Raw genomic sequence first — 27079 nt, forward strand, 5'->3', positions numbered from 1 at the left:
CACCCGCTCTTCCCTCCTGCATAACAAAGCTGCTGGAGAAAGAATGCGGTTCCACTGAACCACAAAACCTGTGGTGAAAGGCTCCTTTGTGTGCCTGAGAAACAGGACAAGCCTGTCCTAAGCTCAGCTCTGAAACCCTCCCGCCCGCCTCTGAAGCTCAAGTACGGACACCGACACACTCCGCAGTCAGCACTTCCCCACAGAAACGCTGACGACTGCTGCTTTCCAGTTGGTTCCAGAGACAAAGCGTCAGAGAACGAAACATTTCCACTGTTCTCCATCAAACTGAGGCGGTCTGGGGGCAGGCTCAGCGCTGGGCAGCGGCCACCGACCCCCAAGCACAGTGCCTGGCACTGCCCCTGCCTCCCTGGCTGGTTTGCCAGTGAAGTTACGTCTGGTACTTAAATTTCACCAGCAACTAAAGGGCTAAGAATGTGTCAGACAAATACAGGTATCTAGGAGATAGAAAGGACAGCACGGTAGTCAAAGCCACTAGTGGACAACTCTGAATAAAATCTTTATACTCAAGAAAGCAGATACTTAATAACGTACTAAGAAACATTCCTTAAAAAAGAAAAACGACTCTTTAGTGTAGGACAAACCTGATCCAAATCCCAGTGAAATAAGTGCAAAACTGGGGAACTTTCAACTATATGGATGCTGATAAAAGAGCAGACAAGACAGAGGCAATAGGAGGCAGTTAGGTTAATACTTTAATCTGTACATATACCATCTTCCAAACCGTTACATCTTATTAAATTAATGTTTTCTTGCAAAATATTCATTTACGCTTTCAAAATGTCTTATAAAGGCAAAAATAAATCATTATTTTGGCAAAATGTTTTGAAATTGATACCGGCAGTATTGAGGTAAAATAGATTGCATAAGCTAAATACATACTTTTTAGAATATTTCTGAGTATAGTGTTAATATATGATTTGTTTTAAAGTCTGAAACTTGAAGGTTAATCAATTTCAAGGCTTTTGTACCTATTATTTGAACACGGCAAAGAAACAAGTTAGTAGTTCCACAAAATACTGCAGAAGCATTTCTCAGTCATTTCTCATCCAGAGCTGAACTCAACTGGTTATTACAAAGCACGGGGAAATTTCTGCCAGTCTTGCATTCAATGCACACATAGTCTGTTTTCAAGTAAAGCAGATGCAGCAAGTCATTTAATCTTACTTTCTCTTTATGTAACTACCTCACCCTTTGCCCTACACATAGGTAAAACACTGAATTTCAAAGTTTGGCAAAGTTAGGCATCAGGTGAATATACATATGAAATTAGGAAGTGCCACATGATATAAGTTTTGCTGTTTCCAGGATAAATACTGTCAATACATTATACTGTAGTGTTTAGTGAAAAAAATCAAAAGGAGAATACATACTTACTATTAAAATGACATATCCTTTTTTTTTTTTTTTATTATTGCTCAGTTCATGTATTTTAATTAAAAGTTTTCTTCTTGCACACCTCAACTTTCAAAAAATTATAATTCATTAGCTGCTTGTTACTGAAGAGACAGCACTACTGTCAAGGGCAACCTAGCATACAGTGGATACATACCAGCAAGTTAATCATACAGGATCAGAAGAGGAAACAGGAATTAAAACTGGCTTTCATCATGGCTTATGTGGGAAATTTCAGCTATCCATGGTCACTGACATTTAGAAATTCACATTAAAAGTTCCTTGTAACATATTAAATGGGCAAAAGGGTGAGTTATTAATGCCACCAAAATATTCAAACCAAAACACCCTTTTGGCAAACATCTCACTTGCATTAGCTCTACCCATGCCCTATGAATGTGCTTCTAGGTTTGTCCAAATTTACTTTTTCTTTTCATGAAACTTTACATTGTGCATACGAGCATGAGGGGAAAGTGACAGTATCTTTTAACATCTATGCAAGTGTTTTCTCTTAGAATTAATTCAGCCCTTGATTAAAAAAAAAAAATTAAAAAAAAATCTAAAATACGTTGTTCTAAAAATACATTGTTGGTATTTTACAGAGTTTATTAAAAGTGCCATTTATTCATATAAAAAGTCTAAACTAAAGTGAAGTCAAAATAAAATGATTTGCAGTTCTCTTCATTTTCATAGAAAATCCCCCATTATTCTCTGAATGTTTTACCAGAAGAACATGTCATCTGCCAACGAGTATCTTCATGGAAAGCTGGTGAAGAGCTTCCTTCCTTCCTTCCACACGGCATCACTAGGTGGGATTGGCTTTAAGTCCTATGTCAGTGTTCACTTACTGCTTTGGCTGGTATGAAGTAAACAAAACATGGTTAAATATTAAAGTAAACACAGTAATATCAAGCTGTAAGCACTTTCAGGAAACTTCTGTGGAAGCATGGTGAGTGTCTGAACTACGACCACGCTTAGCAGGGAAGTATTACCACATCTCCATGTTTTCCTATTCCAAATACAGAAAACTCTGAAGAAGAGTTGATACCTATACTAAGAAGAGATGATACCTATTTCTTTATAAAATCAATTAAATTATTCTAATTTTAATACTTGAAAACAACCCAACTGGAGACAATAACTAAGTCTCCTGTTAACACAATTCAGTGAAAAACACATCAAAGGCATGAGAAAGCCAATCACCATACTGGAGAATTAGCCAGAAAGGGCCAAATTTTCAGCTCACTTCAATTAAGACTCTGGTGTCAGTTAGGTCTATGATGCCAGCCCTGAAACAAACATTTTGCATGTTCCTATGTGGCAATGGTATATGCCACATGCAAGCAAAACCAGTTACTCTCCCCCATGGTAGCCACTGGAGCACAAAATGGTAGCCACCAGAGGACAAACTTGCTGAAAATCTGGCCCCACGTCACGCAGAGTACAGATGGCTCTTTCCTTCACCACAGGAAGATTATGGAAGCACCTTATCTGTGGAGCAACAGCAGTAGTTTGAAGACTTCATTAGCCCCTGTTAGCTCATTAGAAGCAATACTGACAAGAAGGAAATATTTTTGAAAAACAGATGCATGCGTTCATTTGGATCTAATTTAGGTTTAGTACAAATGTTACAAGTCATCAAGCCACAGCAAAGGTACAATGGCAAACCAGACATGCTGAGAGCAGTTAGTTCTTACTTTTAAGGTGTTTAAACAAATGTGTAGTGAAATCCATTGCTTAAGGGGGAGTGAGGTGGCTGTGGTACAGAAGGTGAGGGTGCTTTAGATGGATAGGTCAACTGCTGAGCTAGAAGGGATCACATATAGGAATTAGGCTGCACAATCAAACATTCATATTATAACAGAGCCACCTTAATTTTCTGTGACACAAATTGGAACCCTGATTAGTAACGTAATGAGGTGTTACACTATTTTAGTTACATGGAACACAATTTAAACAACATTTCTATCTGCTGAGGTTTTTTTCTATCAGTTGCCCAAGTTATGCAAATAGACATTCCTGTTTTGATAAGAATATGGACAATCTAACTTAAGATGCAGTTTCACTAAAACATTTTAAAGCACACAACACTGATATACCCTAATCCAGCCCTGCTTTTAAAACTGCACTTCTGGAATAGCACCTATATTTGCTTTCAAGATTTCACTGAGGTTGTACAGATGTTCAACATTTCCTTTGTTAAATGCCAATGAGCAGTCACAAAAATAATATATAGAAATATCACCCCCAAAATTACACATGCATATGACATTTTACTTACTACAATGCCTGTTAGAGTAATTACATTTTCAGATCTCATCTTGAAACTTCAGGATAGAGAATAAAATGATTAAAACTATGCTTGTTTACTGACCAGAGTAACTGCATATTACAAGACAATAATCATAAAACTAAGGAAACTCAATCTTTCATTCTGCTTATACTCTGGAAGGCAAAAGGCAGGCTTATTTCCAAAACACAGAATTCAGGAAATGACTTCCTGATACTCCTAAATTTTATTTTAATCTTTCAGATTCCTGGCATGATTTCAGTTTAGAAGACTGATTTCTTACTAGGAACAGAGGAACTCTAAAATGCTACTTTACAAGGGCTGCTATACAACTTACTTTAAAAGATTTATACTATCATAGTATCTTAATATAGTTTAACTACTTCTCCTCCCCAAAAATATGGGAAAAGTTAAGCTTCAGTATTTTTTATAAGCAAATCTTTGTAAAGGGTCTAGACATTTAGTAACAGATTGTCAGATATGGTCTGCTTCACCAACAAGGACCAAATGACAACCCATACTTTAAAAATCAAAATACAAAAATAAGAATGTTAAAGAATCAGTAAAATCAGAGTGAATGAGGACAAACAAATCAGCTGTGCAAATTATTTTCCCTTTAATCACTTTAGGTTGTCAGAAAATAGGCCGTAACTTAAAAAAATTAACTCTTCGTATGGTTTGTAAATTTTCTATCAAAACCAAATGACACAGACTTTATTTTTTTTACCTTTTTTTAATTCCTTGAAAGGTGTTTGTTTTGAAAAGAGCAAGCAATAATTGAATACAAAGCAAGACATGTTACAAGATGTATCTGAGATACAAATGTGGCAAAAACTGTGTGTGGATGCACATGTTTGGGCTTCCTTAAAGAAGCAAGGACTTGGCTACTATGATAGGTTTTTTTTAAGTGTCTGAAAGACCAAAGAGCTACTTGCCATACTTTAGAAAGAAAATTGCATTTTAAATCATCTTGCAACTGACTGCAAGTTTTTTCCAACAGCATTTAAACACTTCATTCCAATACACATTTTAATTCTCTCTTTGGATAGAACTGCAGAAGTAGGTATTTTGTGGTTATGTATCCCTAAGAATATGTGGCAACCACACTTTGGAAATAATTACAATTTAAAAAATCAAGTATAAGCAAAAACCTGTAGGGATGAACACATAGTTCCTACATTCACTACATAATATAAACAGATCAAACATACTTCAGTACTGTACAGTTACTGTAACTTCACACACACACAGAAGGAAGTTAACTGGCCACATGAAGGCTCTTTGTATGGCAGGCACTCCGTCTGCCTGCCCTTGGAATGACAAAGAGGAGTAATTTCGAGTATGGGCTACATTCATCTTGGTTTGATGCCACCTTTGCCCAGGTGCTGGGACTGATGTGGCATAATGCTGCCTCAGCTTGTACCTCCGGGGATGCTGCAGCCCACACCACAACCAAAGTGTGTGAGTCCCCGTGACAAGGAGCTGCTTACTAGAAATAGAACCAGACTGCCTGCAGAGAAGCTGTTTTAACAGAGAGATGCTTGAAGATCAGAAAGATTCATCTTGAAATGCTCCCAAGATTTTACAGGTCTGGGTTTTTTTTGTTCAGTTTGTTGTTTAAACTGTCCAGCCTCAGTGAATCATTTTATCACTTCTAGTCAGTTGAATTACCCATAGAACATCTCCAAAGTCACAAATATTTGTATCTTGAAAACGTATTCCTTCCCCTAAAAATAAATTTCCCTCAGGTTTAGCTGTCTGCATTGGTGAGTATACAGCCACGTTCAATCAACATACTGCTACTAGAGATGCACGTTATGCATCTGGATATTGGAATAATCTGTCTTAAATGGGGAGGTCTTAGGGCTTCTATGGCAAGTGCCATAAGTTTAAACTGACAACTTCAGATGAGAAATGAACATATTTTTTCTCCATCATAGTCAAGTTTTCATTATTTCCATTCTCCACTGGAACAGTGAACTGTGCCAGTTATAAATGGCCAGTCAGATACTTGCTAGAATAGCTGCTCCACATCTTACTGTGCAATACAAATCTTGACTTTTCTTCCTTATTTCAACTATAAAGCAATCAAGAATTAAATCATCACTTCTGTAACATGCTGCAAAGAATTACCAGGCATCAATCAGAATTCATGCACTGCTCTCTTGCTCTGACCTCTAATCTTGGCCACCAGGCAGGAGCCTGCCAATAACCATTTTACAATGTCTTTTTCAACCTGTTGTCATACAGCTCATGCTGCACACGACTGTACTCTAATCTCAGACCAGGGAATCTTTCTGCTAGAAAGAAAAATAAAACCCTGTTTGTCCTGATTTTTTTTTTTTTTTGAGTCACAGATCAATATACTTTAAAAAACCAAATATATAAATAAATCATTTGATATAATTATAGAGAAATCACTAAAAATGTTTAACTTTTGGTACTATTAGTAACAGCAGGTTTCCAAGTTCCAAACTTACTGATCACACTAATTTGTCCCCTTCACCCTGCCCGTTGGAGGCCAAATACTCAACATATACCTACAGTCTCTCTAAATCCATCTATACACACTTTTCACTATTTGGAATACAGATGACTAAAAGTCTCTCTTATGCCAGGAGTTCAGCAAGAGCCCCATACAACTTTAGAAGCTGGTAAGAAATAGCTGTTATTTTGTAAATAACTAAGTATTACCTGCTACCTCCTTGCTCCTCTGAGAGGCTTCAGAAGCCAAAGCGTATGATATGGTAATGATGCGCTCCTGCTCTTGCAGCTGTGAATCTAAATCAACCGAGTTGTGTTTGTCCTGGGCTACAGTGGGCTGTAGATTGTGCATACTAGTGGGAAAGTGCAAAACAACATTAACATTTACAAACACTAAGAAGAATCCACCATGCAGAGGAGAACAAGCTTGAATTCATGGAGCAGTTTTCAGATCTTACCTATCAAGCTCTGTATTTTATGTTCTTTAAAGAGGTGTTTGATATTGTATGTAAATGACTGCAGCATACAAAGAGAAATGGTGCAGCCATTACATATTCAGTCACCACTTCTGCATAGCCTTAGGTACATCTGACAGCCCTTTGTTGTAAATACACTGTTTACATGAAAGCACTATGAAAAAAAGCTACTTATTTGAAGTTGTTAGTGAAATTTCTTGTTCCTGCCCAGAGGAAAAGACAAATAACCTGGTGTGCCTCAGGCAGGGGCTCTTCAATAGTCATCCAAAGAGACAGTAGTTAAGGTAATCAAATTCTTGTAACTGAATGTTTCAGCTGACTCTGTTTTAGCTTAGTGTCAAGTATTTCTCCAGAACTCCAGCTATGTGTAGACAACAGAAACTTGCTCTTACACCAATGTCTGCTTTTGGCCAGATCTTTGCGTTTCCTTCTCCTGACTCTCATCTACAACTTGCTACTATTTTAGGATGTTCTGAACAAGAAAACAGACATATACAGAATTTGTCATCATATCTTCTAGCCCATTTTAAAAAGGAGCTTTAAGCATTCTACATAAATTCTGTGTATTTTCTAAAAGCCAGAAGTTACCCTTGGATAGTTGAACCACACAACAGAAACTGACCTTGACTTAGTAAGAATATTCTTGATCTTCTCTGCTTTACGCTGCCTGGCTGCCCGTTCCTCGGTAGAAAGGGGCTCTTCTGGCTCAAGTTCCACGTAGCGTTCTGGAATTGCAACCTTCTCAGGTTTTGACAACTGTGGAAAGCAAGCATCATGCACTTCATAACAAAAGACTGTGAAAATGGAGATAAATCCTCCTTAATGGGACAACACAGTGAAAAGAATAAGGCATGGGATTTCACAGTCAGCACACGTGCCCAGTGCTTAACACTCCCTCTGGATATGAGTCGATGCCCTTTTAACAGTGTCTTTTCCCCTTTATTTATTTCATTTTAGAATACAGCTAAAAAATATATTAAAGGAAAGTACAAAAGAAATAAGAAACAGCCAGGAGCCTTTCTCCAACTCAGGTTAGAGCCCAAAGTAGTAAACTGCCTAAAGCTGTTACAGTAGAAAGAAACAACCACTATAAGACCTAGATCAGCTCATCCTGCCACTTCCAGAATAACAAACTCAGTTATCATGGGAACAGGAGATTTTCATTGGCCTTAAAGACACAGATGAGTACATTGCCTTATGAGGCACACAAGTACCTCAAGTACAGAAGTACCTGCCAGGAGAAGAAGATGGAAAAGAACAATCTGGGTCATTTCAGACAGAAGCCTGACATTCAGAGCTTCAGACCAGCTTCAGCTACTCTGAAGCAGGACGGAAATGCCTATAATGCAAAAATGTTTCCTATCCTAGGCTTAAGGCAATGATTTGGATGTATGAAGTGATTCACATAGCCCTGGAGTCCTTCTGGGAAAAAAACTAATAGCAAAGCTCATCAAGGGAAGGTAATACAACAGAAGTATTTTTCCTGTGGCTAAGTTTACAGAAGAACTTCATTTTCTGTAGATTAACTGAAAAATAAATCCATTCACAGAGATCAACAGGTATTGACTCTCAGATTCAACCTCTTACAAACACCCCTCTCTATAAAATGATGCACTGCCAACAGCTTTCAGAAGAGTAGAGGAGCTTACTGGTCTAATTATCATTAATAATATAGAGTACCTACTGATATTTTTCCACTTGCTATATTCTTTCTTTCCCACCAGATGGCTCAATCGCATTTCAAACACACACTTTATCCAGTTACTAGAGTCAAAAAAATATCCAGAGCACAGAAAACTGATCGAGTCACTTGAAAGTTGACAGGAAGGTGTTTTCTGCTCTGACCAGAATAAAGCAGTGCTTGCTCTTCTCTACCATGTTTGCCAGTCAAAATGAAGAGGAAGGTAGCTCTGAGGAACTGGCTTTTACTTCTCTTTTTTTTCTTTCAAATATTCTTGATGTTGTCTCACCTTTTTTTTTTTTTTTTTAATTTATGGAACATTCCATAACTTAATCACTTTCTCCTTTGCAATTGCTGAGATAATGTATTTCAAACAGCAGAGCCAATCTTTCAATCTCATCTCTCCACTAAAACACAACATGAACATGAACTTTACAGAGATTCTAAGTGCCAGGCCATACATTTTCAATTTCCAAAAGACTCCTTTTTAGTTCAAACTTCCACCTAACTTTTGAAAGAAAAAAAGAAAATTCACTACCTAAAGCTTAGAATGGTTAATACTTTTAGGGCACAGAATAGGAGGCAAAAAGTTATGTGTTACCTCTTTGTTGATATCCAAATCATAGTCTTGAGGCTCCAGGTCTGTCTCTGTCACTGCCACTGGCTGAACTTTTAACCATTCATTTTCATCCTTATCTTCTCCACGAATTGCCCTCTCAAGTAACTGCAAATCAAATTCTTGCTCTCGCTTCCACTGGTAACAGATACAAAACAATTAAAAGCATTCAACCATACTGACAAACTCATTATTGAGCAATGTACATCACTACTGCTGCAAGTTCTATATTGCCGAAAGAATCCAGAGAGTAAACCCCTTAAATTACAACCAAAAGAAAATACAACTGTATTTCTTGGAATGTGTGGTTGGAAGATGTGATCTGTAGCTGTGCTGCACACATTTTGAAGAACTGTTTCATTTTACAGTACTCAAGTACTGTTTCATTTACATTCAGCAGCATTAAATTCTAACAAATGTATTAATCCTAATTTAATCAATGCTGATGAACATGGAACCAGCTACTCACAAACATCTCTGGAAGCACAGGTGTCACTACAAGTGAGTCTATGAGCTGACAGACCAGTCCTAAGGCATTCTAACCAGGCAGTGCTGTGTGATTCTGAATCACTACACAGAAGGGGTATTTATACTGCAGGTTGAGAATTGCAAGTTGAATATTTTACATACCTTTCTAGAACAATACCTAGTTATAAAAGCTGTTAGTATTTTATGTACCAGCATTAACTTGTCTTGAATTTAAAAATAAAGCTTTAGTAACTTCTAAGCTCTTATGTCTTTACAAAGTCATCTATCAACATGCAAAGATTAAAAAAAATCACATTCTGTCTTCACAACGTAATATTTAGCAATAATTAATTCAGAACATACTTAAATTAAGCAGCATAATTTTAGAGTTCCCACTGCATAGTAGCTTCTTTACAGAAATACAGCTGCTACCACCACTTTTTGTTCAAAAAATTAAATTCAGTTGCAGGATGATTCCATCCAGCAGACCTCAGCAACTTTACCACATAAAACTGAAACACAGTATTAAAAGTGGTGGGAAAGAGAAGGGACAAAAAGAAAAACAATAAGGAGAACACCTCCTTGAGCATCTGAGGGTATCAATAAGAAAATGTACCATTATTTGTTTCTTAAAAGCACCTCTAGTATTTCTGTTACAAATCTTTGGCTTGTTTTGGTTGAAGTTTGAACTTCATATGAATTTATTAAGATTTCATTATGCTACTTGCATTAATAACTCTAATTGAAACCTATTCATGCACAAGCTCTCACAATATTCACTCAGAACATACATATCTTCCACATATTTTTTTTTAAAGTTAAATGGCTCAGAGGGAATTATATCTCAAAAATTAAGATATTTCTTTATTTCTATACAGAATTCAAAGGAGAAAAAAAACTTTTCTCATATGGTTACTCCAAACTCATTCTTCTACTCATTTTCGAACCAGGCCTGATTGAAATAGTATATTTTAAATACACAATCATTTTCAAGTTAATATATAAAGGTAAGAAAAACATCAAACCACTATTAGGAAGCAGTATTTTTATTGGCTTTGATGTTGCGACTTGTACATGAAAAAGGGATTGTATATAACAAATGACTGCATGTACTGGGATCAATACTTGAAATGCCATACTACACTTCAGAGCTGACCAATTAAAAATTTGATTTACACAAACAATGTGTGTTTAAAGCAAATGTTACATTCTGAGCAGCACTTCAGTGATACATTTAACTGCCTGCCATTTTGGCTGCTAAATAATGGTAATGCTGTAAGAAACTGTGCTATCAAACATGCTTTTTGCATACTGAAGCCCTATAGGTACAAGAGATGACCGCTAAAAACACTGCTAGGGCTGAAAGATTCTGTTTTAATTCTTTACAGCAAGAAGACCAAGATGGCACCCAAATCTATAGATAAATTGTTTGCCACAAATGTTAATAAGGGGTGTTACAAAAACTTGAATTGTGTATGTGAGTCAGAAAACGTAAGAAGCTCAGATTTAGTTCTTTGAGTTAAAATATGAAAAAACAGAGAAACTATAGCTCTACACTTTCCAGTTATGCACTACCTTTCATAAATTACTGATTGCAAAAAGAGATAACAAAGTAGATTAATGTCTCCAAGTAGTGCACTCATTTATTGGGAAAGTAAACACAAACAATTGGCTGTAAATTAGTGCTCCTGAACAGTAGGAATGAAAGGCTGAATGTTATAGGGGGGTTTTAATGCTAGCAATTGACACACGTACTAAATGCAATTAAGCCTGGTAAAAATTGAGTAGTCCAGTTAGAAATTTTAAAATAACTACAAAATTCTGCAAATTAAAAACAAGCAAACAAAAAAGGAGGCATTAAGTATGATGAGTGACAAATCAGAAAGCAAGAGATCTTGTGCAATGAATTAGGTAAAACAAGGTGATCATTCTAAAGCTCAAGTGGACCAAATAAAAAATAAATTAGAAGACCATAGCATAAGTGCAATTACAGTACAATCTTGGTTTAGCACCAAGTGAGTGACTGGGTAACTTCACCAACTAAAATTGCTTTGGTTAGTATCCAAAATGTATCTTTACAAGTTATCATCTGTACAGCATTTTATCTCAGAATGCAACAAAAATCCTTTTCTTCAGCAGCTTAAATTTGAGCCTTATTAGAATATTCTATGTTTTGAGCTTTAAAAAAGAATTTGTACCAATTAAAACACATTAGCTCTTACATAAATTTCTGATCAGCATGACTAGATTTTAAAACTGATTACCCTTTTAACACCTCTGTTAAAAAAAAAAATCATCACTTTAGTCTGGTATTACCATGACTATCTTGCAGGCTAGTTTATGAATTAAAAAAGAGAAATGCCCATGGTGAATAAGAACATTCTAAAAGGCCCATTCCATTATGATTATGAAGCAGTTTTAATACTGTACAAGCTTCTTACACTTTCTAAATACAATTCCAATAAAAAGCAATCATGTTTCTGAAACCACTCCAATATACTCACATCTCCACTCAGCACACTAACTTCTGACCAACTTACCTGCTGAACCTGCTACATATACTGTAAGTACCAGTAAAAAAGACATCATTTGTTACTCACACTCTCTGAACTCATTTGACAATGTATATAACACTAATTTAATTAGACCAGAAGCATCACACACACTTAAGTGAAAGTGCCTGCTAGGAAAAAAACAATGCAAAGACATTTTAGTTTAGTCCTTTTAAGGCATATCTAACATACTGAGCCTATGTCTGCAGAAATGGGCCTGATGAAAGAGCGAGATGAACCAGGCTGCCTCTCTCCTTGGCTGAGAGTTCTCTTGCGTTCCCGAACCAGCGCCTTCTGATGCCTCTTCATTCTCTCCAGTTGTTCCTCTGCACTCATCTTGCCTCTTTGGTGGTCTCCAGAGTATAAACGTTCCAAGGCACTCTTTGGTCTCTCCTGTAGAAATCACATGACACACAAAATATGTTGTAATTAACACTTTATAAGAAGTATACAAAAAAATTCACTTTCTCCTACCTTATTACTAAATAAGCATGTTCTATGACTTTTGCATTTATTTGCATATTTCAGCTCTAGGTGTTGTATTAGTATTGCTGATTTTTAGTCCCCAACCTTGTTTTATACATCTGTTTCAAATACAGTAAGTCACTAGTCTGCTTCCTTATTCATTTAAGAAAGTGAAAAATTTGAGATTTTATCAGATCACAAGTGGTGGTTCCTCTACTATGCTACTACAATCCCACTTCCTGCTACACAAAATATATTCTGGGCTTAACTATTTTGAACAATTCAGACATTTGCCTTCAGGAGTTCATTTACAACTTACCTTGGACCTATCCCTTCGAAGTGTTGCATATGACAAAACGGTAGAGGATTGGTGCAATCTGGAAGTTGATCCAGATAAACCTTTAAAAGGAAAAAAAGAATGCTTTAAAAACAAACAGCAGACAAAATGAAGACAAGTGTCATATCTTTTAAATTACCATGCTTTTTCTATGATATCCTGGCTACTATTTCAGCTCACATTTCCCATCTTGCAGTTCAGAAGCTCATGAGAGGCGTGAAATTTCATTTCAGCCAGAAGTGATGTGTACAAGGTCACTATTGATCAAAATTCAGAAAGAGCTATAGTAATTTAGAAACTTCTCTTAAATGAAGTATGGGGTGAACTCAGCTATACAACAGTAGATAAATTGTACAAATAATCACATCTCTGAAGAAAATCATGCTTAACATTCAACAGTGAAAAAGGTAAGAAATAAGAAAAAGGCTCAGAAATTAACTGCTCTTGCCCAGATCCACTCTCACACTCACATTCTCCTCATTCATGGACGGTTATAGGAAAGTAGTGGGAATAGGGGGAATTCCATAGTGGGAGTGGAGTGTCAAGTCACATGTTGTGTCTGGGGGGATTATATTTTTATTCTTCAATTGCCAATAGAAGTGTCTAAAAATACCTCAGTTTGTTAAATATCATACAGAAATTAAGAAAAATAACTGAATATAGGATTTATTCTAACAGCTAATTTCATCTTTTGCTATTTTTTTTTTAAGCATTATGTATTAACTTGCTTTGCAATAAGGCTGGGTGTCAATAAAGGCACCATTAAAATGCACAAAATCTCTAGCTTTTCACAGCACTGTATAGTTAATCTTTAAAAAAATATTTCAGGATTAAGACCATCTCCAGAAAATCCTAAGAGAGCAAAGCTCTTGTACTGTTAAAAATCAGATACCCGTCTTACCACGGGTAGGTAACGTCTGGTATCCACTCTCAGAGCTCATTAACCCACTGGCAGGTTGGCTGAGGTCACCAGCTATGGTTGCTAGTTCTGGTTCACTCATGTATGAACGCAGTTCCACCTGTACAGAAAAAAAAAATCCTCAGTTGTAATGAAATCACAGACAGTAAGTCTTAATAATCTTAAAACAAATCTAAAGCTGTGTTTCTACATTACTCATCTCTTTGCCATTATTGTATGGCAGAGATCTATCCCTGCCATTACTCTCTCTACCAGTATCTCTCTCTCCTCATTAAAAGACTGAGAGGTCCATATATTTTATAGACAATATCTTTCCTTATAGGTTCACCTATCAGTAAAGTGCAGGTGTACAGGTTTACAAGTGCTCACCCTATAATCTCCATTTACATACTGTCCAAGTTCTCTGTCTCTCTTTCTTTCATCTGACTGACGTTTCAGGCCCCGCACTGATGTGTGTCTGATGACCGTGGCTTCTCTTGGGAGAGGTGGAACAGCTGGTGGCTGATCATCAGGACTGTACAACTGAGGGAGAGGAGGTCTGGGTGGTGCATCATCTTCCTGGTAAGAGGAAAACACAGCAAAGAGCTTGAATTCATTATATTACATCAATTATTTGTGACCACTTCACCTTTGTCCACCAGAAGCTTGAGTCTTGAAAAATCAAACAAGACCCAAGAGAGGAAACAACTAAACAACCACAAAGTCTGACCAAGGAAAGGTCTTCATTAGTGCACTTTATAACCATGAAACTTGCACCGTTTCTGCCTCAAGTAAACAGAAACATTGGTGAGGTAATTAGACAAGAGCAGTACTTACAACCTTTGGCTTTAGCTTAAAAGGTGACTGAAGAGGCGGCTCGATTTTTTTCAGCTGCTGTGCTTGGTGCTGTGTTCTTGACTGGAAATAAGGCTGTGGGTACAGCCTGACCTCCAGAGAGGATTTAACTGGACTGGATGGAGGGCTCTGAGGGACTGAAAGTTTGCTCTCCATAGTTGCAAGGGAAGCTGGTAAGGAAGGCACTGAAGACTGAGAAAACGAAGGCACTATTTTTCTCTCTAGAGAAGAAACAAACAAACATGTTAGCTGTTCTTTCTTATCAATCATGTTTATGAAATCAGTTTGTAGGCTGTATCTGGCCCCATGCCCCAGGCTCCTTAAGATGCCTATAGATCTAGACGAGGCTCACAGTCATTCCTTAAATAAAATAAGACCTTGCCATCTCAGAACTATTTTATCTCTGTATGTAAAAAGATAAGCAAGGATACTTTATATTTGAAGTGAACTCACAGGAGGCACTGTGTTTTGCTACCCCAGTGCCTTAGGTCTTTTCTTTGAAAAATAATAAAGCAATTGAAATGCAGACCACACACACTTTCCCCTCCTATTTTCCATAGCTGATGGTGTTGCCCTGCCCAGAAAACACCTGCCTGAAGAGGGAGAGGAAAGGCAACTGCAGCAAGGGCAGCATCCAAGGGATGAGAAGAACACAGAGAGAAGTTCCTGGACAGAATGCAGACTAAATACTGTGCTGGTATGACCCTGGCATGTGACAGAAACTCCTTCTGCAACTTGCACGACTTAGCCTGTCATCATCATCATCATCATCATAATTATTCCCTTTTTAAGGCTTGTCACATTTTAGTGTCATCAGTATGTGAAAACAAACGATTTAAAAACCTAAGACAAAGAAACCCCAAATTAATATGTTCAATCAACAGAGATTTCTGATGCAATCAACAGCTGAATTAACTGAATTTTCTGCAGTAGAACAAACTTCTAGAGTATGTGCACAGACCTAAAGTTTCATCTGTGTTGGTATATTTTTAAATTTTAATTATATTCTACTTACCTGGATTCTTGATAGAGTCTACTATGGTTTTGTAATTTGCTTTATTTGCACTCAAGCCAGCTGTAACGTCTTCAATTCTCCACAAATCTTTTTGTATTTGTGTTTTCTCCTGATGTTTGTAGCAAAAAAAAAAGAAGAAAAATAAATCATATGTGATTTCTAATTTATTATGGGCTTATCCTTGCTTTGATAACAAAACCAAAACAGTGTTTCAGAACTTACATGAAAACTTATGAGTCCAGAAACTAGTTAAATAACTGTTTTAAAGTAATAAAGAAAACCAAAATAAAACACCAACACAAACCAACATATCTTGCCCATTAAATTCATCAGAACATTTCCTGAGTCTTGGAAGACTTCCTAGAGAAGGTTCTGGGAAAGAAACATGTCTACATTCTTCTCTACAATATTATTCAGGCTAGGAAAGCCTTGTTTAATGTTCTGCATAAAATGAGGTTACAGAACATTTTCATTTCATTTGAATGTTGCTCTTAAGTCCTGTACTAACACATTTCAGACTGCTAAGGCAGCCTTCTGAATCTCATCTTAATACATCTAGGGAAAATGTCCAATATTAAAACAGCATAAAATAAGTGTAGACTCCCTAAGTACTGCCATGAACTTCCTAACGACTTTCAGTGGATGAAATATAAAATCAAAACTAACTCAGAAGAGCTGAAAAATTTAATTTCTGCTTATATTTGGCTTATAGGAATGATGTGTTATAGGCTGAAACAGTATATTGCTGCTGTTCCAGGATTTGTTCTCATTTTGCAACCTATTTGCTTTACCCAGCCTTTCCAAGAGGAAGGAAAAGGAAGCTTGGTCCATAGTCTGGAGTCAGGCTTTGATTGCACCTTGCAGCCAGAGGTCTTGGCTCCTTAAGCCACCACTTTGTTCAGATGTTCATTGCAATCATCTTAAATAGCTATTCTTACCTATTTAATCAGAGCCTAGTAATGCTGCCTTCAAAACTGGCAATAAGAATAAAATTACTAAAACCAAGATAAAACCAACACTAAAGAAAGCAGACAGCAGTGAAACACTTAAGAATTGCTTGCAAACTGCTCAAGAACTCTAGAAATCCATCACTTGCCATGAGCTGCAAAATAAGAGCTAATTAATCCTATAAGCCTGAAAGAGAAAAATTTTAGTAAAAGCCCTTACACCTCATCGAGCTAAGGAAGGGTTATAAATTGCTTTCCAGTCTCTGTCTTAGATCAGAAAATATGTTCAACTAGGCTACAGATCAGCAAACAGGGTGCCAAGAACACAAACATTTAAATGATGGAGAATGTTATTTGTCTGTAGTAAACTCATTCGATAGATGGGACATATCTTGAAAGATAGTCAGGATAAAAACTATAAATTTGCACGTTTCATTTCATTCTTCTGAGATTAATCATACTATGAGGAACCAAATGATGGATTTATAATAATCAAGCCTCAGAACTCATTAAAAAACACCACATGTACAAAAAATCCTGCATTGAAACCACTCAGAAAATGTTCGATCAGTAATGTACAAAAGTCAGGAGATCTTTTAATATTATTTCTTCCCATTACTTAAATATTGATGTGAAGAGAATTTTTCGAATAAAAAATAGACTAGATCTAAAAGATACAGATTAATTTATTTTTAAATTATGAAAGCCAAAGTTGCTGTCCACAAGAGGGTACAAATATACTTTATGAGGAAGCATGAAAAGGTATCTTGGAGAGATAAATCTAACTCACACAGAACCGTAATTTAGAATGATTTATAAAGCTAGAGGAGAAACACTTACCAACTAAAAAGTTATCACTGACAAAATACCACATCTCAGTTAATTCCAGCACGTGTAGACCTCTCCAGCCCTTAAGCAACAATGAAGCTACACTTTTAAAAGCAAGATTTACTCTGACTGAGCTGCTTGAAATCTTGTTTTTAACCTCTTCATGAACAGAAACAACATGAGCCGTTTCTTACAGCAACTTGCCTGCAATTTTATTAAATTTTTAATAATATTCCATGAAGACTGTTTGTTGGTTTTTGTTTTGGTTTGGTTTTTATTTAATATAGTGTATAATGGTTTAGTACTAACAAGATAAACTATCCTGAGTCTACATACCCTTGTTCAGATGATCAAAAAACCCTCTAACCATTATGGGTACTTCAAGTGAGAATTTTTAAAAAATATAGTTTTAAGAACCTTTGGTACTCTGAAAAAATCAATTCTTCTTAGTATCTCCAAAAATACTTATGCAGAAACTACTTTTAAAATCTAAGCCAAGCATATCTATGCACAGCTATAGATGTGTGCATATATATACATATTACAGCACACACACACACAAAACATAACATGCATATATTTGTGTGTGTGCATGTGTATTTTTTTATAATTATGCACATATCCAATACTCTGACTCTAGAAACTGAATCACTTCCCCACCTCCAAATTAGAAGCAAATGAAAAGGACTTTGAAGATTGATGCAATCTTAAGTTTTATATCTCTTGCTTTGATACAAAACATTTATCCATTAATAGTGAAAATAAACAGCCTTCCTATCTGAATATATATTTGTTGCAAATAAGTAAATTTAAAATTTAATTTGAAGTCTTTTGCTTCAGAATATTTCGAGAAGTAGGCTAAGACTTGAGCAAAATGGATACATTAGCTTTGCTCCTCGTGTTTCATCTTTTAAATAAAACTGTTCTTTTTAAACACAGGACAAATAATCCAGCCTGTATAAATCACCAGTTGAAAGCAGGTATGTAGAAATAATCTGGTCTGCCACATCCAGTTCAGCAAACAGAATATCTTATAAAAAAGCTTTGTTTGAAGCTAAGACTCAAAACTGAATAATTGATTTAAACCCAAGATGCCTTTCAATTACTGATGGCTGTTAAACACTTATCCCACTTCACAAAACAATCTGCAGAGATAAATCTTCCATAAATAGAACATGACAAAGAACAAGTAATGACAATAACAAGCTAGTCACTGATGTTCTTAAAAATGGATTAAGACACCAATGTCAGATCAAATATGTAGAAGAGTAAGAAGTCCTGCATAGCCTTATAAATTAAATACGTAATCAATGTCAAGATGTCAGCATGTAATAAAAACATAATAAAATAATGACAAATTTGCGTGCACAACTTATGAGAAACTGTTACACATGCAGTAAGATACCTAGTGACTGGCACAGCTGTGCTGGCACCACGTCTGACCTTTGCAAACTGGGCTGTGTGACGACTGAACACAGTGCAAAAATTGCAGAGAATTTATCTTATGACAGCTTTTAAGTTCATGTCATACTTAGGAGATGATTTTGTCTGAACCTGAAAGCTATCAATCATCTCATAAGTTAACCTGTGTCTGGACATGGACCCACCTGAGATAGCAATGAACTATTCATCCGTTCCTGTAAGGCTTTTTTCAGCTGGCTCACATCCTTTTCTAGTTTTAGGTATTCATTCCAGGCATTTTCCATTTCCTATTAACAGAGGTGATACTCTATTACAATGTTATAATAAACTTCAAAAACACTGTATTCTCGAATTGAGCACCAAAGTGTTTTTAAGATGGAGGTGTTATATTACAGGGAGAAGAAAAAAAAAATCCCCTTTTTTGTAGCCTGTATTTTTGCTTAGAGTTGATGATAAACTTCAAAATGCTTTATAGCTTCTAAGGTCAAAACAAGAATCCCTAGTTAAAAAATTCTGGCCAGCTTGCTGACTCAAAATCATTTCTTAAGCTTAAAACTGGTAATAGAATCTGAACTATGGCTAGTATGCTATAAAGGAATCAGATCTATTCCAGTTCCATTTCCCTTTATTCCCCTATTTAAAACAAGTGTATAATTAAAATCCAAGCAGTCACCTAAACCAAAACTCATGTTTTGAAACAAATACCAGGATATTCTTAGAAGTTCTACAGACTGTGCTGCAATACCACTTTCACAGAATCACAGAATCACTTGAAATGAACAAACCAACAAACACCTGAAAGAAAAGGCTATCCAATCACCCTTACTTTACCTAGATTATTTCCATCATCCATGTCAATGTAATCCACCTTCTGACCCAGAACTGAGAAAAATCAAGAGCCTGGAGCATTTTTATGTAAGGAATGATGAAATGAGATTTTTCTCTTAAGTCTAGAAAACAGATTACTTGAAACTTGAGGGGAAGAAATAATGGAAGTCTCTCTAATATACTCTCTTTCATGGTCAAGTCTTAGAAATATTTTTTTACTAATAAAAATACACCATTAAACTGCATTTAAATGTAACTGAAGTCTAACATCAACAGTAAAATGTGACCAAAATATCAAACTTTCCCAATTCCTTTTCCTCTTGAAAAATATCATGAAATCATATTTCTATTTCTTTTTTCTGGTTCAGTGTTCTGTACCTTAACCAAGTAAGTTCAGGACAGAACTTAACTCTCCCATACAATGAAAAATACAGTTTTACTCTAGCTGGTGCTTTAATTGTGATTTCCTTGAAACAACAAAAAACACTTACTGTTGAAACTTTGGATATTTCAGCCCGGATATGTATGAGATCCTCTTGCAAAAGTCTCTGCTGGTAAGAAATTTTTTCTGCATGCTGTGGTTGGTCTTTGTACTGCTCCATCTGTCTGTGTAAAACCTCCAAAACAGACTCCAGCTGGTCCTAACAAAGAAGATGGCAGTAAGATGACAAGATTTACATGGAATTTTACAGATGTACCTGCAGGAAAATAAAAGTCGTTTTCCACAGTCTCAATCTTAACTAGAAGTCACTAGGGTTAGGATTGGCTTGACCTCTTGCAGATACTAAGATACAAATGAAAAAATGCAAGAGTCTTGATTAATCACTATAATCAAAATTATCTGGCATTTGCCATTAAATCTTTCCCTCAAGTAACCAAATTTGTAGAAAACACAAAGCAGTGAGAGGGACTTTTTGTATTTGCTGTCTGTACAAAATCATAACTTACAGTTTAAGAAAAGTTCCCTTCACAGTACAGGACTGTGTCAGCATTAGCTGTTTATTGAAGGCTAGGTTCTCATTCATTGCTGAAGTTAAACCAGTTATAGTTAAATTAAATACTAAATTTAAGTATTAAATTAATATAGTTTAGATTTTGCCTGAACTACTAAGTAACCCTGACTCATTCCATCTTAAGTAAATAACACTGGATGACTTTTTGACTGTAGTTCATTGGAAGGACAAATCTGGACAGTATTTTCATTTTAGAATAGATTATTTTTCTGAACTACCTCAATCTATTGAGGTCACAGGCAGTAAAATAGATAAGGATAGAGACAGGCAAGGAAAGACAAGCCATTTTGCTGTTATTTACAAAAAACAAAACCAAAAACCAACAATCCACAACAAAAGTTACAGTAATATTTCATTATGGTAGCAGACCTCTATTAATGCAAACAGTATTTGTGCAGGTGGAAGGAATTGCAAATGAAACATGACTCCCCTCACAACATACACATATTAAAACATAAATCAAAACTACATAGAAAAGTGTACATACTACAATTTGTAATAAATGCCAGAAAATTAAGTGTATGAGGGTTTAAATATTCATTTTTAAGACTGCATTTTCCAAAAGTGGATACTCAACCCTAGGAGAAACACCAATGTGTTTTTTTAAACTCATATACATGTCCAAAGAAAATTACTACAATGCAAGCAGCATCCAGCAATTTCATTCTTTGTTTGTGATTCCATATTTTATGATTACAGGAATTGTTAATTGATAAAATCCTTTCTAATCTACTTACTTTATTTTCCTTAAGGGCTCTTATTTTGTCCTCCAAGTCCTGCAGAATTCTGTCCTGCTCACAGAAAATGCTTAGCTTGACCTGAAAATGAAAATGTAAATCTACAATGTAGATTATAGAGAGAAGAAAAAAACCCAAACCCTTTAAATTAACATTTTAATTTTAAAAAATTAACCTGAAAAGTCACCACTAGGAGTTTTTTACCCCAAAGAGCATGATAATGTGAACATGAAACAGTACAAGATAAAGAGCCAAAACAATGCAAGAGGTTCTGAAGTGGTGTTTGATACTTACATCAATATCACTTTCTGCAATCTTGACAGGTTTTGTACTCCGTTCTTTTAAGGTGTCCCTCCCTGTCACCTACAGGGAATAGGTTTTGAAGATCTGAGAAATTGGTTGCAAACTCAAAGCTAGTTATGCTTCAGCAAATAAGTTTTGTTAAATACTTAGGGTTACCAAAAAAGATGAATAACATTTTGTTTCAAGTCTTTTCAAACATTCTAGTTTTAAAAAAATGTTATCAGAAAGGGTTCCTAGTTATAGTAAGCTATTTAGTAACTCTTACAGTAGCTTAAGATTCTCTCCCAAACAGCATAATCCCACTTGTTTATGCTTACAAAGGTTCTGGTCCTGCAAAACCTCATAGTTTTAAGTTTGCCTCTGGCTTTCTTGAAGCCAGAGGACCTAAATAATTAGATAGCATGGTTGCTATCTGTTTCAAACAAAAGTTTAGTAGTAGCCTGTTACAGATGTCAAAATAAAAACCCAATATTAATTAATGACTAAAAATACAATTTTTTCATTCTCCAATGGACAGTCTCTTCCATAGGGCAGGGTGAATTTTATTGAAAGCAGAATGCTATAAAAAGGCTATAGTGGAGTTAAATGTAATTTGTCTTTTTTGAAATGTTTATAATATTACAAAGTTCTCATTCCACGAATTACTCATTTCATACTCATTTTCTTGTGAGAAGATTATCACCTAACACAATTTTGGAAACAATACAGAAACTATATATAACTATATATAAACTATATACTATTCTTCCAACCTTCACAGCAATCTTAAAATGAAGGCATGTCTACCTTTGTAGAAAAATTTTATTATTTCTGGTGTCTACATGGGACCCTTTCTGTGAATAAATGAGGTTAAGAGAACAGCAGTATAATATAGCTTATTAATCAGTCCAAGTCTTGAAATCTAATGACTTAGTATTACTAGATTAAAGCATTTTAAAAGATCAATCAAAGCAAATACTACCTTGCAAAGAAACACCTGATGTTTAGAATTACAATGTTTATATACAGTATATTTCTATTCATACACAGGCAAGAATTTATGAAGAAGAAAACCACCTAAATATTGTGTTTAATAATATAAAAGCAGAAATTGTTGGCTTTTCTGGTGAGGTAGAAGTGGTAGGTTGCTTTTTTACCTACTCTGACTTCAATCTCCAGACTCGAAGCTACTTAGTTTTCTCATTAACCTACAGGACCCTGGTAGCTGAAAGCACCTACATTTTACTGTAAGTGTAGAGAAAACTTTGCTACAATCTCAGCTTCCCGTTTACCATGTAATATGAAGTTAGCCATCTACACAGTTTTTTCAAGTAATAAAGTAGGTTTAAGACAGAGCAGTAAGATCATAATTTATTTTTACTGTCTTCTCCAACAGGAAGCTTAATTCGAAGACTTATCATAAGTTTTCACATGGTGAAATGCTATTCCCCCACCATCAAAATCAAAAGCATTTGCTGCCTCTCAAAACTTTCAATTTTCAGACACTAAAATTTTCATCAATTAAGTGTTTTATATTGGAAAAATCTTTCCTTTCAAAATTATTAATGAAATTATGTAAATGCTGAAGCCTACATTTAATAGTAACAAATAAACATAAGCATAAATACTCGCATGTCCAAGTAATAGCTGCAAACTAAGAGAAAGCAGAAGCATTTTTCAAAGTAACAGAATTAACACAAAAAACAGAGTTTACAAATTTTGGGAATATTATACACTGCATTATTAGAATTGTAAAGATTTTCTTATTATCAAGCAGTGAACATGAGAACATAATGAAGATTCAAGCATGCTTCCACATTTTCAAAATTATACATAGGAGTCACTAATTCACAAAATCATTTCGAAAACATGATAAAATGCAACCAAACACTGAGTTCAGCCATAATTTTGCATACAGACTCCAAAAGGGGAAAGAGAAAGAAAAAAAGAAAAAAAAAAAAAAAAAAAAAGTCTTACAGAAAGCTTGACTCTACCATAAGACACCTGTAAAAGCCAAAACGTGTAAACATTGACTGCTATTTTAAAAAGCAATGGGATGAGCACATTTCAGATGCAAGCAGTCTTACATGTATACTGGATAGTAACCCTTGTGCTGAGTTCTTTAGCACTTTGTATATCATGTTGATCAGAGGTCCATTATTTTCTATCTGTTTCAAACAAAAGTTTAGTAATAGTTTGTTACAGATGTAAAAATGAAAACCCCCAAACCTTACAACTCAGAACTCCATTAGCAGCAGTAATCACATGCTCTTACAGTTGTTTTTTGCAGAACACACACACTAACACACAAAGTAAGATTTGCTGAGGCTTCCCAATTGCAATTTTAAGTGCTGGAAATACAGCAAGACATTTTCTGCCATTTAATCTGTAGTAATGCTTGTACCAAGAGCTCTATATATGTCATCTGAGCAACCCAGCTAAAAACTCAGTGAACAAGTTCTTTCCATCACACTTACCCTTCATCCCATAACAAATACCTGCTCTGCACTATTCCCTTCATTACCTATTACACAGACTTGCTCTGGTAACCTCTTTCAACTGCAGCAGAAACTGAACAACTTCATATATTACAGTGTGACTGTAGAATGAAGCAAGACAAGTGCTGAATCACTGAGAGGGCCCCAGATTGTCTTTAACTGACTGCAGCATTTATACTTGGTGACACAAACTGTCCTGGGCTTCTTCATCCATATTTTGCATAACCTCCTTGGGAATCTTTGCAAACTATTCTGAAGTTAAGCTGCTCATCCACTGCTCCTGTAGCCTGCCTGAACTTCATTTCATAATCACAAGAAGGGAACCTTCCCTCACCACTTGTCTTTCACCTTACTTACACAGTCACTCTAGAAGCTTGTGGGGAAAATAAGACCTCTTCTTTCCTATGCTCTTCCTTTCTGTTTTTCTAATAAAGGCTCCATCAACTTTTGAGATAAAAAGACCTGGACATCTGTTTGAGCAAGTGGCATGGTTGTGCTATAACATAGTTACGTCATTTTTTCATGCTCCACATCTCTCAAGCTCATGAAGAAAAGGAGAATACAGAGCTATTGAAACTTTTTTTGTGGAAAAAATGGTTCATACACTAAGGGCAATATTGTTAAAGGAAACCTGTACAACACATGGCATTTGGTGAATTCAGAATTATCAGTAATGTTTCTCATATTATGTGTAAACAGCCTTTAGACTTTTTTTTTTTTTTATGTCAGGACTAGCTTGCATGCAGAAGAGTACTAGTGAAATGGATTGATAATTCCAGAGCACTTTTATTTTATTTACACCTATAAGAATACAAAGTAATATTGTACAATATCATCTTGATATTAAAACAAAAAAATGTATTAGATAATATTTTTAAACTCTTAAAGAATAAAAATAAGGCTGGTATAAAATGACTAGAGCAAGGGGGGAACAATATGTAATGTATGTAATGATAGTAATAAAATAAAAACCCATAAAATAGTAATGATAAAGTACTAATTGCTGTGTTAGCAGTTAGTGTAATCAGTTTTAGTATTATGGCATACATTAGGCTGTTAATTGCTTAAACACTATTTCATATTGAAAAGCTGTATTTCAAAACCTCTGGAACAGAGATCTTCAGAAAGGATGGATGGAAAATAAAAGTAAAGAACATAAAAAGAAGAGAAAAGTCAGCTCAAGCAGATTTAAAGGGAAAAAGCTTTTAGAGGAGCTGACTTTATACTTTTTCTAATGCTATGGCAGATAAACATTTTTAATATTTTCTCTTTTTTTTTTTAATCCAATTTCATTAAACCAACATGATACCATTCATCTGGAGTACCAGTAACACAAATTCTTCCTACAAACTGATGCAACTCTATTTTCAGAGTTGCATTTTAATTGTATAGTCTCTGCTCTAAAGACACTCAATATTGAGCACAACAGAGCTGGCAACAACAGTTTCTATTTCTGAACAGCTGATCTGAAAACCTGCAGAGACAAAGAAGACCACTGGGTTTAAAAAACATAATAGAAGTAGAGTTCTATAAGAACCTTACCTTTAGATCCAAATACTCCAAATCCTTTTTCAACTGGATATAAGTGTCATCCGCCTTCAGGTAAGCACATAGGGGAAAAAATGCAATGTATTTGAATGTTTGAAACAATTTCAAAACACCTGGGCTGGTTATACATAAGGAAACGGATAAAAGAGAAAAAATAACATAGTAGGAAGTACATAAAAAAGCACATTTGCTCCACCAGCAGGTTGCTATTCACAGCTAATGGGCAAAATAATTCCCAAAAGTATTACTACCTCATGCCCACCCTTCAAACATATAGATTCAAGTTTTCCACCTCTAATGAGACACATAACTACACGAAACAATAGGTTTTCAAAAGTTACTTTTTCAAGAGCAATTTCTCCTGACTATCCCTTCACTGAAAATGTTATGGTGTTGCCCTCCAGCATAATATGTCCCTTTGGGAGAAAAAGAGAAGATTTGCACCTAACTGAATGTCAGATGTAACTAGAAGCCATTTTGTAACAAATCACTAGAATACCTTTGATCACCTGTCATACACATTTTAAGACATGAATTCCTTTATGCAGGAAATGTACAGAAGATATTTTGGAATAAAATGCTGAAAAAGACCTTCTATAATCAGAGAATCCATGATGTCTTTTAAGTAATAGCAATCAACTTGATCCTTATTTTTCATTGGCTCACCTGTACTTGCTATACGCTTGATTTTATCACTACATTCATCTAGCAACTTCTTCATTACAGATGCTTCAGGAAAAGCATGCACAGAAGTCATACAAAGTTACTGATCCTTTTTTTTTAAAAAGCCATTTGTAATTCACATCAAAATAAAGTTTAACTGTTGCAAATGTGCTTTGTAATCAGGCAAAATGCCCCAAAATTCAGATTTTTTTCTGCTATTTTGACAGATTTTATTTCCTGGGTAAATTAAACTTCAGAATTAAAGAAAAACAGCACTATACCTTTTCTCAAGTTTTGAGCCAATGAGAATGTGTAGTTCAAAAAGAAAAGAAAAATCCTTTATGCCATAAAATCAATACATTACTCTTGCATTTCTTTAGAAGTATTCAGTTACAATTTTTATCTCATCAGCTTATAAGTCAGGATGAGGACTTGACTGGAAAGTCTGCCCCTTTTTGGAAAAACCCCTCTAACTGTTACCCATCTCAGTGCAATTGTTCTGTAGGTGAGGTAAATTGGGAAATAAACTTTTCCAAACTCAAACTGTTCCTTTAGTTTTGGGCCAACATAAAGCCTTCACCAATTCCTAGAAGAGTCATCAGATTTTATTCCCAGACAGCTCCATGTTTGAAGCTTTGAATGCATCGAAGAGCTCTATAAATACATTCCTGTTGGATCTCACACGATCAAGTTTTGTACCTCAGTGCAACCTACAGCACTGTTGATGATCCAAGATGCCCATGAGCTTTTATGAACCAAAATT

General features: G+C 35.5%; 1 protein-coding gene across 6 annotated transcripts in view; it reads right to left on the reverse strand.

The window, feature by feature from the left end:
- Positions 1 to 690: 690 nt before the first annotated feature.
- The window catches only part of PLEKHA7 (pleckstrin homology domain containing A7), a 117528-nt gene continuing 91139 nt past the window's right edge, over positions 691 to 27079 (reverse strand). For 3 of the 6 annotated variants that reach the window (XM_030451289.1, XM_030451286.1, XM_030451290.1), the window contains 15 exons: positions 25648 to 25701; positions 21620 to 21688; positions 21326 to 21406; positions 20067 to 20216; positions 18933 to 19034; positions 15551 to 15659; positions 14518 to 14756; positions 14071 to 14262; positions 13684 to 13801; positions 12765 to 12844; positions 12173 to 12373; positions 8946 to 9098; positions 7286 to 7419; positions 6398 to 6540; positions 691 to 2269 (listed from right to left, as the gene is read on the reverse strand). In XM_030451289.1, coding sequence (XP_030307149.1) covers positions 2247 to 2269; positions 6398 to 6540; positions 7286 to 7419; positions 8946 to 9098; positions 12173 to 12373; positions 12765 to 12844; positions 13684 to 13801; positions 14071 to 14262; positions 14518 to 14756; positions 15551 to 15659; positions 18933 to 19034; positions 20067 to 20216; positions 21326 to 21406; positions 21620 to 21688; positions 25648 to 25701 — 1848 coding nt within the window. In that variant the 3' untranslated portion in view covers positions 691 to 2246. Of the gene's footprint in view, positions 2270 to 3110; positions 3220 to 6397; positions 6541 to 7285; positions 7420 to 8945; positions 9099 to 12172; positions 12374 to 12764; positions 12845 to 13683; positions 13802 to 14070; positions 14263 to 14517; positions 14757 to 15550; positions 15660 to 18932; positions 19035 to 20066; positions 20217 to 21325; positions 21407 to 21619; positions 21689 to 25647; positions 25702 to 27079 lie in introns of all 6 variants that reach the window. The other 3 variants (XM_030451291.1, XM_030451288.1, XM_030451287.1) reach the window with 3 other exon arrangements.

This window comes from Calypte anna, chromosome 5, assembly GCF_003957555.1.
Source record: "Calypte anna isolate BGI_N300 chromosome 5, bCalAnn1_v1.p, whole genome shotgun sequence".
Lineage (NCBI taxonomy): Eukaryota > Metazoa > Chordata > Aves > Apodiformes > Trochilidae > Calypte > Calypte anna.